Source organism: Myxine glutinosa, chromosome 1 (assembly GCF_964187855.1).
Source record: "Myxine glutinosa chromosome 1, kmMyxGlut1.1, whole genome shotgun sequence".
NCBI classification, from domain to species: domain Eukaryota; kingdom Metazoa; phylum Chordata; class Myxini; order Myxiniformes; family Myxinidae; genus Myxine; species Myxine glutinosa.
This window is the reverse complement of record NC_136261.1, coordinates 160,208,439-160,224,939: the sequence shown is the minus strand read 5'-3', so window position 1 is coordinate 160,224,939 and position 16,501 is coordinate 160,208,439. Positions and strand designations below refer to the sequence as shown.

The 16,501-nt window shown below is 39.2% G+C and overlaps 1 protein-coding gene across 1 annotated transcript in view; it reads left to right on the top strand.

The window, feature by feature from the left end:
* The first annotated feature begins 9,589 nt into the window (after positions 1-9,589).
* The window catches only part of LOC137430341 (uncharacterized), a 130,235-nt gene continuing 123,323 nt past the window's right edge, over positions 9,590-16,501 (top strand). The window contains exons 1-3 of the mRNA XM_078771154.1: positions 9,590-9,666; positions 12,193-12,294; positions 12,488-12,751. Of these exons, the coding sequence (XP_078627280.1) occupies positions 9,590-9,666; positions 12,193-12,294; positions 12,488-12,751 (443 nt within the window). The remainder of the gene's footprint in view (positions 9,667-12,192; positions 12,295-12,487; positions 12,752-16,501) is intronic.

Genomic DNA, 16,501 nt, shown 5'->3' with positions numbered 1-16,501 from the left:
TATGTCACTTCCCTGACCAAGTTCCTTCTTGCCCCGTTGCTCAGTTTGGTCAAACGGACAACTCTAGGAAGAGTCTGGGTAGTTCCATATTCTTTCCATTTCCTAATGATGAAGCTCACTGTGCTCTTGGGAACTTTTAACACTCTATAAATTGTTTTATAACCTTCTCCAGATCTATGCCTCCTCACAATTTTATCTCTGGGTTCTATGGACATACATTTCAGCATACATCTCAAGTATGATCAAAGGAAATTGGATGCACCTGAGCTCAATTTGGAGTGTCAGAGCAAAAGGGTTGAATACTTATTGACTCCAAACATTTCAGCTTTTTTTGTAAAAAATTCTTTGAAAAATTCCACTTTGACATTATGGGGTATTATGTGTAGATCAGTGACAAAAATCTCAATTTAATCCATGTTAAATTCAAGCTGTAACACAACAAAATGTGAAAAAGCCAAGGGGTGTGAATACCTTCTGAAGGCGCTGTACATCGTTTTTGGACCCATCACTCAATAGTGAACAAAACAGCACTTGGTAGAGCGCACACCTCCGCTCGGCTGAACAGTTTACAGTGTGGTTTACAATTTCTTGCCTGGAAGTCCTAGCTGTGTCCATGTGTTTTAAACCTCTCCCCCCACCCCATTTCCCATGCCTCCTCCGCCCAAGCCCTCTACCTCCCACAGATCTCCCGATATTTCTGTTCTCTGCTGTTGTGCTTATGTGCTTCCCTCTCTCTCCCCATGTTGTCTCCCGCTCCCTTTATCATGTTTTATGTCTGTTTTTTGTTTTTTTTGTGATTGATGTTAGCTCTTACACGAGCGTCGATGTTGTATACAATTTTTTTTTTTTTTTCAGTTGAGCAGTTTACAGAACAGTTTTGTATCCCACTTATAGGCCGGATCTGCATCCATACATGAACCCAGCCAGATCTAATCGGCTTGTTCTCGTCACCTAAGGAACTCTTCCACCAAATTTTTGTCATAATCCGTCCACAACTTTTTGAGATATCATTATATATATCGTTTTGGCCCTTTTTCTCAATGGTGAAGAATCTATTTTAAAATTGTCCTATCCGGATCGTTCGGACCAAAATATAATCAATTCATCCTTGTCACACACCCATTTTGATATGGGTATTTCCTGGTGGAACGCTTTTCCATCTTTCAACTTTGCTTTAGGTGGGAAGCGTGGGGGTTTGCGATGACGCGCCATTTACTTCCCTCTAGTTTGAGTAATAGATTGCTTCCCGAGTATGATATAACTCGTCACATGCTATATTGCAGGGGATTTGAGAGATTAGATGAAATAAATCTCAAATACTCAGCCTACAAGGCTATAAGTGTAACTTCATGGAGTGCTGCTCTCCCCTATGGGCTGGCGCTGCAGATTCACTTCCGTCTCTCCTGGAATATGTGAAATCCAAAGCTCTCAACGTTATTTGGCATCTCCTGTGTTGAGGCGTAAGCACAACGCCTGCTGCTGTTACAATGAAGCCAGGTTACTGGCCTATGTTTTTACCTCACGCACACTAAACGAGAAGCGGGGTTAAGCAATTATTTTACTTTGTCTGCCTTTCTGTCTGTCTACAAACGGCAGTTTGTGATTGAGGAACAACGTAATTTTAATTGAACGTTAGAATTTGAACACAAATCGGAACATGAATTGGAACACTGACCTGTAGTTTAGCATGACTTTGGCTCTTTGGAGATAATTTTTATGCCTCTGCCCCCGAATGTGGCTGGAAGCATTATGTTTTCGGGTTGTCTGTCTGTCCGTACTGGCTAAACCTAATTTTTCTCAGGAACCATATGTCCGATTGAGACGAAACTTTTAGGGTAGGAGTGACACCCATGCAGAATGTTTTTTAAAATGATAATTGTGACGTCATAGGTCACGTGGTATGACAGCCATCTTGGATTAAACACAAATATATAAAAAAAATATTTCTCAGAAACCGCTGAATGGAAAAATTTGAAACTTGGCACATTGTCCAGTACTCCCAATGGGGAACAAAAGCATGATAATGACATCATAGGTGAAGTGATATACCAGCCAAAAATGTTTTTATCGAATGCCTTATCCTAAATATCTGAAATTGCATACATATGATCTATGACCCATTTGTATTGAAATATTAAATGTATGACATAAGAGGTTTGATCATAATCAAAATTAGACCGTAATCAAAATTAAAATTGTAATCAAAATTAATCGTAATCAAAATTAAAATTAGATACTAATTAATCTCATTAGATCATGGTTTGCATCCATATTGGATTTAACCTAAAAGCTTAAAAAACAACTTCTCCCAAACCACCAAATTTCTTCCAAACTCGAAACTTTATGTGTCATTGACTAGGCATGGCAATTCAAAGTTGATCACGAAAACTTCATTGGTCACATGGTGTGGCAGCCATATTTGATTGAAGGAAAATATTAAATCATTATGTCTCTGAAACAGCTTACCCTATCGATGTGGAATTTTACAAATAACATCTAACAGCATTGTTGCATATAGTTTGAAAATGATGACATCGTAGGTCACGTGGTTTGGCAGCCATCTTGGATAGAAAAACGAACCTTATCTGATAAACACGAAACTTCACAAACGTGACCCCCTAGTGCTAGTCATGCAAATGCAGAATGAACATTTTTGATGTCATATGTCACGTGGTTTGGCAGCCATATTAACTTGAAAAGCGATATTATAAAAAATCCCTTTTCCGAAACCGCTTCAACGATCGATGTGAAACCTGTCCTGTGGTAAAAATGTGATACTTGAAAACAGCTGAAGGGATTTAAATCAAACTTGTTTATTTTTAGGACAGTGAACAAGGGCATCTACCCGTTGCCACGGGCAGGGACTACGCGGAGACATATTGGCGAAACAGTCGCATTACTCTAGTTGTAGTCTGTCTTTGTCTGGCAGTCAAACGAAATTGAAAATCAATCCAACCAGGAAACATACTGTTTGTAAGGACGCCATAAAGGACACAAACAACATGCACAAAGAATGAATGTAACATGTTAGATTGGGTGGTGTAAAAGATGCTGCATCAACGGTGGTGAACTTCCAAAAATTTTTTTTTGTGCGCCCGATAAAATCATTTTTTTCTTTCAATTGAATTATATACTTGAACACTATAGGACACAAATCACGTTTTTGACACTTTATAAATCCTGTTTAACAGTACCTGGTAAGTTTGTTATCTTACTATAATTCACCAAATGTCCGCCTGTCCGTCTGTTCCCAGGGACCGCAAAAACGGCTGAACCGATCGCAACGATATTTTGGGTGGGTAATCCAGGGACCCCCTGCAGTAAAATAGGCCATATTGTTTTTCCAATTTCAGCTTTGGTCTCCAGCATTTTCAGGTTTGGACTCCCACATAACATTATTGTCCCGGGTACCGCACAAACGGCTGCACCGATCGCAACGATTTCCTGGAACCCCTGCAGTAAAATCCTACGATAATTCACCAAAAGAACATGACATGAAAATTAAAAACGGCTGAACAGTATTTCATTGAACATTTCATTGCAGAATTGAGGAAAATCCTGATGAATTACGAACCTGCCGCGAATGCGGAAGTGGACAGATTATGGCTATGAGCTGGTTTGATAATATCCCAATACAACCGTCATTTAAAACAGTATTTTGTTAAAGTATCAATTGATGATTGGAATTGAGTGAATACAATTACGATTTTGAATTCGTAATTGTATTCACCCAACCGTATGGAACTTCACGTCAGGATTTAAATATTTGTTTATGTCACAAATGTTTTTAAAAGTTTATTTTTTATATTAATGCTATTTAATTTGTGATTGGAGTTATGCTGTTTGGAGTGAAAAAAGAGATATCGAGTTCAAGTTAATGACGAAATGCAGTGACGGTTTCTACTTTCTAAACGTGAAATTCGCAGATCGCCATATGCAGATTCGCCATTGACTGGGTATAGAACACACGTACCTGTTTGTTTGTGAACGGGTACGTTTTTCATGGAAGTCCTTCACGAACTTGCTGTCCATGTCTGACGTGCGACTGAAGGTGCTACAGGAATGTGGAATTTATTGGTTTCATGCTTCAGCATTCACCGTTTCTGCATTGTCTGTTTGCTTGTGGCCTCCCACCCGTGCGGAGCACGGGTACCTCACAAGTGTTATATAATCCAAAATATTATGCCATCACGACCAATCAAATTTGCTGCTCTTAGACCCCGCCCAAGACTTGTTTCTCAAGGCTGTGCAGAGTAATGTTTTATATGAACTCTAGTTTTTACCTGAATCTCCTCCTCCAGTCAAGCTCTCGTCTTACCCTCCCCAGCTCCTCCAGGATGCACCTGTTTTTCTGATAACCAATTTCTGGCTAAAACCCCAAAATGCAGCCTTTCCGCACACCTCATCTCTTTGGTTCCTCTTTTCTCACATTTGGGGAACCCATCCCACCAGGTTTTCAAGCAGGTGGGCTACTACCTTGTAATGTCAGCCCCATTCCTTATCCACGATCTTTTATACCCCCTTACCATATCCAACATTCTTACTTTCAGGTTCCCTCTGCTCAGTTTTTATCCTCCTTCCAATTAATTCATTCCCCTGCTTTTGAGCCCAACTGTTGCCCTCTGTTATATCGGTGTGTGCGGATTACTACCTTATAGTCACGTGAAAAAGTAAGTACACCCCATGTAAAGTTTTGACTTTTTCAACATATTGCAACATACAGCTATTTGATCTTCATTTCAACAATATTGATAGATAAAGGTGATATAATATAACAAATATCATGAAGCATTTACATTTTGTAGTCCATTGTAGAATTTAAATAAACATAAATGCAAATTTCACATGTAGAAAAAGTAAGTACACCCTTGCCTCTAATCGGTGGTATTGCCCCCTTTGGCAGAAACAACCTCAATTAGGCGTTTCTTAGAACTGTCTACCAGTCTCTGACATCGACTGGAAGAAATTTTGGCCCACTCCTCCATGCAGAATTCTTTCAGCTGTGCGATGTTTGAGGGGTTTCTTGCATGCACAGCTCGTTTCAAATCCCCCCACAACATGTCGATGGGATTTAGATCCGGGCTTTGACTTGGCCATTCCAGAACCCTCCATTTCTTTCTTTTCAGCCATTCCTTGGTGGATTTACTGTTATGTTTATGGTCATTGTCATGTGGCAAGGTCCACCTTCGGTTGAGCTTCAACTTTCCGACAGATGGCCGCACATTATCCTCAAGCACCCTCTGGTACAATGAAGAGTTCATAGTGGATTCTATGATGGTGAGATGCCCAGGCCCTGATGCAGCAAAGCTGCCCCAAACCATAATATTTCCACCACCATGCTTTACAGTTGGTATCAGGTTCTTGTGGCCAAATGCTCTCTTTGGTTTTCGCCAAACATGTCTTCTGGTACTGTGGCCAAATAGCTCTACCTTTGACTCATCTGTGCAGAGCACATTGTTCTAGAGGTGCTGGTCTTTGCCTAGGTGTTCATTGGCAAACTTTAGTCTTGCCCTGATGTTCTTTCTGGACAGCAAAGGTTTCCTCCTGGCACACCTCCCATGTAGATCAAATTTGTGCAGCCTCTTTCTAATGGTAGACTCATGCACTTTGACATCAACAGTGGCAAGAGCTACCCGTAGGTCCCGTGATGACATTCTGGGGTTCTTAGAGACTTCTTTCAGCATCTTGCGGTCTGCTCTCGGGCTGAACTTGCTGGGGTGGCCTGGCCTGAACAAGTTGGCAGTTGTTTGGAATCTTCTCCACTTGTAGATGATATTCCGGACAGTCGAATGATTGATTTCAAATTGTTTGGAGATCTTTTTAAATCCCTTCCCAGACTCGTTGTCATCTATAATCTTCTTTCTGAAGGCCTCAGAGATCTCTTTTGATCCCGGCATGGTGACGCCGCACACTTCAACAACAAAGAGCAAACCAAACTAAATGTCTAATGTTTAAATAATACAGGTTCCTCCAAGATCCTCTCTAACGATGTTCTAATCATTTGCACCTGAGCTGGTGCGCCTGATTCTAATTTTAGGTATTTGAAGTAGTGATAAATGTAAGGGTGTATTTACTTTTTACACATGCAAAATTTGCATTTATGTTTATTTAAATTATACAATGGACTACAAAATGTAAATGTTTCATTATATTTATTATATTATATCACCCTTATCTATCAATATTGTTGAAATGAAGATCAAATAGCTGTATGTTGAAATATGTTGAAAAAAAATCAAAACTTTACATGGGGTGTACTTACTTTTTCACGTGACTGTATATACTCTAACTTGGAGAAAATTATATTATGGAAATGGCTCCTGGATACCTGGGTTGGCAAACTGTGACTTGGCAAATACCTGTAGCCCGAGGAGCATAATTAATCTCTTGTGTTTGCTTGCCATACTTGCCATATAAATATGAAAGGCAGATTTTGGCAGCGTACTATATAATAACATTACGTGATTCAAATCTAAATCAACTGTGCTCTCAGCAGGTATCCGATCTGCTTTTGAGTTGAAGTCTTCTGAGCCAGCACCTGCCATTTCGTACGACATCTCTGGAAAACAACAAAATGGAGGTTGAATACCATCGCTGAAGATATTTTGGCCATCCTGGGCATGGAAGCTTGATTGGTGTATTCCACGGTATCACGTTATGACATTATACTGGGCAGATCATATTACAACAGAAATTTTAAACTTCAACACAGTTGGCGAAAGTGATATGCTTATTCTGAAAAATGCTTTGACGCACCAGGTTCTGTTTATCAGAAAGGCGATGACGTAGTCACTGAACCTGTTTACATTATGATGTGAAAATCCTTTTAGCATAACATATATCATCCGCATCATGTAACATAGTGTTGGCAGGGTGGTCTAGAGGTATTCACACTAGTCTCTTAAGCTGTCTAGCCTGGGTTTGAATCCCGACCCAGCTATAACCTGTCACTTCTGCTGTTTCACAGGTAGGGTGATTCATCAATGGGTGTGCCGCCCTCGGATGGACATTAAACTTGGCGTTCCACCTACGGGCGTCATTGATTAATCACCTGAGCTGTGAAGCACCAGGATGGCAGTTTATAGCTGGGTCAGGATTCGAACCCAGGCTAAACAGCACAAGGCACAGTGTATGTGCCTGCAGGTCATCCCGCCACCCGTTTAACATAGAATATGCATGAAATATTTTTTAAACAAAGAACAAGATCATGATTAAATGCCTGCATTAGAAAAGAAGTTTCCCGAATTCCCCAATCAGAATCTGGACGTGGTATTCCATGACAATTATATGCCATACATTATTTAAAGCTTTTGGGGTTCGATTCCGCACACTTTGAAAAGTTTGTTATACTTTGGGGACATCAAAAGAAAAAAAAGAAAAAAATAAAAAAATAAATATATATATATATATACAGGGGGCTGCAAAAGTAGGTATACAGTAAGGATTATACCAGTATTACCAGTATTATAATAGTGGTGCTAGGATTCATTTAATACTAGAATTCATTTAATTCATTAAAATCATTATTACCATTTTTAATATTTTTATTTTCGTAATTTTTTCTATAATACATCTATTATTTGCAGGTGAAGTGGAAATTTAACGATGGCTGGTAATTCAACGGACGAGGAGCGCAAATGGATTTTGAAACAGTTCTGGAAGACAGAGAATAGTGAACGTGTGCGAGAGCAGTGGCGAGAAACATTTGCATCGCCTCCACCAACGAGGCTCACGATTTACCGGATACGTGACAAATTTGAGAGGACGGGGTCTATCCACAACTCGCCGAAGAGTGGTCGACCAGTCACCGTGACAACGCCAGAGAATGCAATGCAAGTCGCCCTGGCATTTACCCAGAGCCCTCAGAAATCGAAAAACAGGGCGTCATCTGAATTGGGTATTGAACGCAGATCGTTGGGTCGTTTGATGCACCGTGCAGGACTGAAAATGTACGTGCCACGATTGATACATGGTTTATTAGAGGACGACTCGGATCGGCGTTTACAATTTTGCGAAGCCATCCTGAACGAGGAACGAGAGGGTGACAGCATTCTGCACAAAATCGTGTGGTCCGATGAAGCAAACTTTAAGCTATCGGGTGCCGTTAATCGGTACAATTGTGTGTACTACGCAACTGAAAACCCTAAAGTCACGATTGAGCAACCGCTCAATCAACCTGGGGTGACAGTGTGGGCTGGCCTATCCTGCAAAGGTGTCGTTGGACCTATCATTCTGCACAGGACTATCGATCAACACGTGTATCTGAACATGCTGACGGATACAATCATACCACAGGTACGCGAACAACAGCAGCAGGACGACTTCTACTTTCAGCAGGATGGGGCGCCACCGCACTTTGCACTCACTGTGCGTGCGCTACTTGACAAAGAATTTCCCAACAGGTGGATTGGACGTCGGGGAGCCGTTGACTGGCCACCACGTTCGCCGGATCTCACCCCTATGGACTTCTTTTTCTGGGGATGTGTAAAAGACAGGGTTTTCGCACGCAAGCCACGTTCTGTTGATGCCATGATTCAGTTCATACGGGAGGCTTGCCAGGAAATTGATGCTGATAAAGACCTTTGTGCCAGAGTGTGCATGGGTGTCCACACTCGACTAGTGGAGTGTGTGAATGCCGGGGACAAACAGTTTGAACATTTGAGGGATTAATATGTTTATTATTGATATGTTATTATTGATAGGCTTGTATAATCAATAAAATACGTTTTGTGTGCACGTTTTGTTTTTCATTACTGTATACCTACTTTTGCAGCCCCCTGTATATATACCCTGCAAAAAAAGAAACGCAAAAGTAGTAAAATCGTAAATATCTGACAGAGTGTAGCCGATATCCATACAAAATTAATACCAAAAATGAATTGGTCATTTCTGCATGGATTGGGATTGATTTGTGTGGAAAGAATGAGGTACTGCAGAAATTTGGCGAAGAGATGGAACAATCGCAAAAACACAACCACGTGAGCCTGGCACCGAAACACACCAACATGACACATCACTTGTTGGGCTATAAAAATGTTGGGTTTTCATTTTCATGCCATCACAATCTTACAGCAAGTGAACAGCGAAAACATGCCACGACTCACGGATGAGATTCTTCGGCCACACGTCTTTCCCATTATGCAACATGCGAACGTCATTTTCCAACAAGACAACGCCCGACCTCACACGGAAAGACTGACAACAGCCTTTTTGAGGAATCACAACATCCAGGTCCTGCCATGGCCCTCCAGGTCTCCAGATTTAAACCCAATCGAACATTTATGGGATGCACTGGAGCAACGACTGCGAGCACGTCAGCAACAACCACAGAACCTCCGACAGTTGGCACTAGCACTGCAGGCAGAATGGGTGAACATTCACCAGGCCACAATTCGGGATCTGATTACTTCCATGGGACGACGATGCCAGTCAGTTTTGGACTCTAATGGTGGCCATACAAGATATTGAGCACAGATGACCTGCACCTTGAAAATCTACTGTTCCATGTGTGCCATATGGAACCTGGGTCAATGAGAATGATGTGTGCCAATTTTGAACAATCGATTACCATCTGGTGATTATTTATATGATGTATAGAAGTATACATCTAAAAGCACTTTGCGGTTCTTTTTTGCGAGGTGTTTGCGTTTCTTTTTTGCACGTAGAGTGAGTGATAGTAGTGAAGTGAGTATAGATAGTAGAGAGTATGTAGTATAGTATATAGTGTACAGTAGTATAGTATAGCAGTACTATATATAGTATTAGTATATATATATATATATATATATATATATATATATATATATATATATATATATATACAGTATATATATACATACATATATATATATATATAAACATATATATATACATACTATATATATATATAAACATATATATATATATATATATATATATATATATATAAACATATATATATATATATATATATATATATATTATATATATATATATAAACATATATATATATATATAATATATAAACATATATATATATATATATATATAAACATATATATATATATATAAATATATAAACATATATATATATATATATATATAAACATATATATATATATATAAATATATAAACATATATATATATATAAACATAAACATATATATATATATAAACATAAACATATATATATATATAAACATAAACATATATATATATATAAACATAAACATATATATATATAAACATATATATATATAAACATAAACATATATATATATATAAACATATATATATATAAACATAAACATATATATATATAAACATATATATATATATAAACATATATATATATATAAACATATATATATATATAAACATATATATATATATAAACATATATATATATATAAACATATATATATATATAAACATATATATATATATAAACATATATATATATATAAACATATATATATATATATAAACATATATATATATATATAAAAACATATATATATATATAAACATATATATATATATATAAACATATATATATAAACATAAACATATATATATAAACATAAACATATATATATAAACATATATATATATATATATATATATATATACACACATACATATTTTCATATATATATATATATATATGTATATACGTATATATATATACATATTTTCATGATATATACGTACATATATATACATATATATATATATATATATATATATATATATATATATATATATATATATATATATATATATATATATATTTTTTTTTACACACTTTTATTTAACTTCATCTGAACTTTGTTTGTTTGTCCCGTTTCAAATATTTGAGCCGTTCGTTTTCTAGGTTCTATACGTCCTAGAGAGCTGATATTTGGCCCACGGTCCTCTTTTCTGGTGCATTTTCATCTATCAAATTTTAATAATAATAAAAAGTTTAAAAATAAATAAATAAACATTGGTTTCAAACTTATTTTAAAAAAGTGTGTAGCCCTAAAACATGTTTTTTCGTTTACTGGTTTAGCTCTTTGCAGTAATTTCTTATTCGAACAAACTTTTGGGAGAAATTTAATAACGAAACTGCATTAGTTCAGCGTACAGGGCATGTTTATATATCTGTTAATTAATTATATTTATTTATTATATTTTATTTATTTATGTGTACATATATATATATATATATACTAGCAGGAGTACTCGGCGTTGCCATGGTGGGGTGGAGGGGGGAGGAAGCAGGAGAGGGAGGGTTGAGGAAGGGAGTGGGGGGAGTTGAAGGGGGAGTGGATGGGAGAGGGGAGGATGAGCGGAGAGAGAGAAGGGAAAGATATGCTGCATATACATATTTGAGGGGGGGGGGGGGGGGTGGGGTGGGGTGGCTTTGACAGGCTCTCTTATAGAGTATATATATCTTATTATAATAGAGCAAACGTATATGGTTATGTATGTCGCTATGTTTGTATGCGATGAAAACGTCTTCTTCTTCTTCAAAAAAAATTACCACCCTCTTAATTAACCCTCTTAATTGCGTTAAGACTGCTGAGACCCCTCAGACCTTTGACGACCCTTTAATTTCCCCAAGACCCTTCAAACGACCAAGACCCCTGAAGACCCCAAAAATACCCTGAAGACCCAAAACACCCCGAAGACCCAAAACACCCTGAAGACCCAAAGCTCCCCAAAGACCCAAAACACCCCGAAGACCCAAAAGACCCCAAAGACCCAGAAAGTCCCAAAGACCCTTAAAGACCAAGAAGAACCAAAAGACCCTTAAGACCCAAAAGCCCCTGAAGAACCAAAAGACACCGAAGACCCTTAAGACCCAAAAGCCTCTGAAGACACCAAATACCCAAAATACCCTTAAAGGCCCAGAGGATCCAAAAGACCCTGAAGATCCAAATGGCCATGAAGACCCAAAACACCATGAAGACCTAAAAGACACCGAAATGGTCAAAGATGCCTCCCCCTCTGAAACGACGTGTGGTGAGGCGCGCAAAGCGCGCCGTCACGCTCGTATATATTATTATAATATTTAATTTATTTATACATACACAGATACAAAGTGCTTATGCACCAAGTTGTTTGCTGCTGGAGTTGAGTCCTGGATGATGAGCCAGATCAGTCGTCCTTCAGACATTATCCCATCTGTACATTCCTTTGATTCCGTGCTTGGACAATATCCTCAGATTTCTATACCCATCTCTACCTGTAAGTCGTACCTTTGCTGTAGAGTTACTTTGTTGCAAGTCTACCTCTGTACTCGCGTCCTTTGACCCTGAATCACTGATGTAAGCTTCCCTCTAATGTTGTCCTGGAATGCCGATCCATCAATCTGATCTGAACCTGGGAATCTGGGATATGCACGTGCGCCCGGCCCTGAATGTGTGGAATTTTCTGTTTCCAGCACGAGATCGTTGTTGGTGCTTCCGAGCCCCGGAGTTTCTCGTGGTTGGCTACCTGCCCGTGGCTCTGCGTGTTTAGTCGTGCCCAAACGAGACGGTGTTGCTCGAGTGGAGAGAATGGGGCGGACCGGATCGGGCTGGTTGTTTTGGGGACAGGGAGGGGTAGGAGAGGCGCGGTTTGCGTTCCGGAGCGAGAGAGAGACACAGGGCAAGCAAACGAATACCGGAGGAAGCTCGGACGGAGGCACGCACGCAAATGGGCCGGGTGTGGATCGCGCTTCCTCGATTTCACCTGTTCGGACGTTGCGCGATCCGGCCAGAGCAGTGAGCACCGCAACCCAAGGTACGAAAGCGGGAACGAGACGCGGTGTTACCTGCCGACTGTATTTAAAACGTCATCGACTTTCCCCACGAAATCCGTGTGTAATGAAACTTTGATCCCCCAAAACACGTTTCGCCGAATGAATCGGGAAGACTTGATATTTTGAGCTTTTACGTCGTTTATTTCCCCGGCCGCCCTTATTGGTCGTTACATTAATTCTATTGGGGGATAATTAAAGGTAAAGGGAATTCAGCTGTTCCTGTTTGCTCAATGTGGCCGATCATGGCACAGCACGAGTTGGACACAGCGTTGACGTCACAACTGCACAGCACTTTATACAGTAAGGTAGAGTGATTATTGTCCACACTACTGGATATACATAGCAGTTTGTTGTGGAGCACAGGTAGTTCTGTCGGGGACTGCTTACATATTATTAAACAAAACCCAAATATTTCACTCAACCACCTTTGCCCCCTCTCTGTTTCCCCCTTTCTTCTCTTAATACATTCCTCTTCCCTCTCCCTTCATCCTTCTTTTTCTCGATTTTCCTCTCTTGCCTACGTAATATGTGGATGTCTTTTGTTGACATATTATGAGAGATCAGCACACCTGATGAAATGGCTGATTTCCATTTCCACATCACCTGCAACACCTAAACTTCCATAATAAAAATGCTCATCTTACTATAATTCACCAAATGTCCGTCCGTCTGCCTGTCCGTCCGTCCGTCCGTTCCCATGTACAAAAACGGCTGAACCGATCGCAACGATATTTTGGGTGGGTAATCCTGGTGTTGGTCTAGCGGCTAGGGTGCCGGCTTAGGATAGCCTAGGGTCCTGGGTTCGAATCCCGGTCTAATCGCTGAATTAACGCCAGGGGGGTTGACTCAGTCTGTCATTCCTTCCGAGGTCGGCAAATTGAGTACCAGTTCACTGGTAATTCCCTGCTTGTCGTAAAAGGCGGCAAAAAGGGTTGGCGGCAGGAAGGGCATCTGGCCGTAAAACATTGCTTCAAAAAGGGGACCAAAAAACAACAACAACCACGGTTCCCGAAAAAGGCCAACCCCCGCTTTGCGGGGAAAAATGGCCTCTAAAGGTGGTTATTATTTTTTAATATAATCCTGGGACCACCTGGAGTAAAATAGGCTATATTGTTTTTCCAATTTCAGCTTTGGCCTCCAGCATTTTCAGGTTTGGACTCCCGCCTAACGTTATTGTCCCGGGTACCGTAAAAACGGCTGAACCGATCGCAACGATACACCTCCATGCCCGGGGGATTCCCACGGGTGACCCCACTAGTTATTTTAATTCATCGTTAATGTCTCGTACAAGACATTGAGGCACATTAAAGACATCTGATGTTTATATTCATATCTTATATTTAAAATGAAGTTTCAGATCCTCAGATTTCTTGGTCTGGTCGTTATCATTTTCTTCACTGCCCCTTGTATTACTTGTTGTGTTCTACTGTGGCCTCACTGTCACTACGTCCGTCACCTTACTCTTCTTTGAGCCTCAAATTGAATACAACTTTTTTTTTAACTTTATCTTTCAATCAGAAATTGCTTGTAAACTATACGAGTAGATTAAGCAGAAAATTTACAAAATAATTTTTTATCTCCAGATTCCAGCCAGCTGTCAGAAATCATTTGACATTATTAACCCTTAAATCCGGGACACCCAATAACGCATGGCAAAGGATCAAGTTTAACTTTTTTTTTTCAAACTTTGTCTTTCAATCAGAAATTGCTTGTAAACTATACGAGTGGATTAAGCGGAAATTTACAAAAGAATTTTTTTTATCTCCAGATTCCAGCCAGCTGTCAGAAATCATTTAACATTATTAACCCTTAAAACCAGGACAAACCAATAACACATGGCAAATGATCAAGTTTGAATGGTAATTTTAAGGAACCTGCCTTTGACCGGTACAAAATCCAAGGCTGCATATCACATCGACAGAAGAAGTCTTTTTAAATTCCCCAGTCTGATGCACAGTTAAAGTTGAATATTTAGGCTTCGTTGGCGTTTTTTGAATGTTTAAATGTTGCAGAGCCCTTGTCCAGGTGTATACTGCTAACTGCAATTTTTGCTTGCCATTGCTTCCTCTTTTTATATTACTGACCTAATTTATACTCTAGTCTTACTCAACAGTCTTTTTCTCTTGTTTCCTCCACCTCTGAGCTGTCTATCCTGGGTTTGAATCCCACCCCAGCTATAAACTGCCATCCTGGCGTTTCACAGGCTGGGCGATTCATCAATGTGTTCGCCGTCCCTCGGACGGATGTTAAACTGGGTATCCTGTCTGTCAGCATTAGTTGATGGACGTCAAATATCCCATGGTGTCTTTCTCAAAGAGTAGGTGAGCTATCAACTGCCACCCTGAACTAATCACAAATTCCTACCCTCATTAACTGCTGGCATGGCAATGGTAAACCACCAAGTATATTCCGTGCCAAGAAACTGCCTCGACAGCACCAACGCTCTGCAAGGAGTATGGTAGATCTCATCTCATCGCTAACTCTTATTTCACAATTTATTTTCAAACTTGCAAGCTCATCATGAAAAATGTCCTCATGGGTCTGAAGTTAGTGATACTGGACAGCAATTGTCTACCATTGCAGCTGTACAGTTTGTTTAACCAAGTACAGTGGTGCGCATTCGGTAATTTGTCTTTTGGCCTGTCGAATTGTTTATGTGCGTCATCCGATGTGAGGTTGTGCATTCTCACAGTGCAAGTGCACACCAATGGTCAAGGGACACAATTTTATTAACGATGCACAACTAATCTTGACTTGTCACATTAAAATCTTTCTGGCCTTTCTTGTGCTCTAATCACAACCTGGACCACATCTCGTGCTACTTTTTGATAGGTCAGAGGTGGAATTATCTGCCAGACCTCACATAGTGGATCCCTATGGTCGACATCGTTGAGCTTGTAATTGCGGTGCCAACACAGGCTTGAACAACATGCAACTGGACTCGTTTCTTCTTGCAACTGGAAGCCTGGTTCCATATGCTATACATCACACATGGGGAAAACACACACACATTGAATTATTTCTCTTAACATGTGGCTGAGATTTTGGCTTTGTGAGAAGGCTCAGAATGTGCTTTGTGTATTTCTATTTGAAAGACAATAGACAAAATAGGATCTATAAAATATTCATTGTACAGATTTTAGTATACTTTATGTAATGATTTAAAAATACAAACGAGGAACAAAAATTAGCTTTTTGCATGAAAAGTTGAGCGACATATTACAAGTATTTTGGTACATTTACATCCTTTAATTATTACCTCTGGCATCGAAGGTTGACATGTTTTCACCTCTGTCTGTCTGTGAACAGGATATCTCAAAAGGTAGTGGACGGATTTGGCCAAAACTTAGTGGACAGGTCGGGTATGTTACAAGGAAGAATTTCTTCGATTTTGGCGAAAACCCAAATCCGATAATTTTTTAAGTGATGGACTTAATTTTTAAGTGATTCTTCACAATTGAAAAATGGGGCCAAAACTATTTATTTCAAGAAGAATAGCCAAAACTATATATTTGAAGAAGCATAGCCAAAACTATATATTTGAAGAAGTATAGACAAAACTATATATTTCAAGAAGTATAGCCAAAACTATATATTTCAAGAAGTATAGACAAAACTATATATTTCAAGAAGTATAGCCAAAACTATATATTTCAAGAAGCATAGCCAAAACTATATATTTGAAGAAGTATAGACAAAACTATATATTTCAAGAAGAATAGACAAAACTA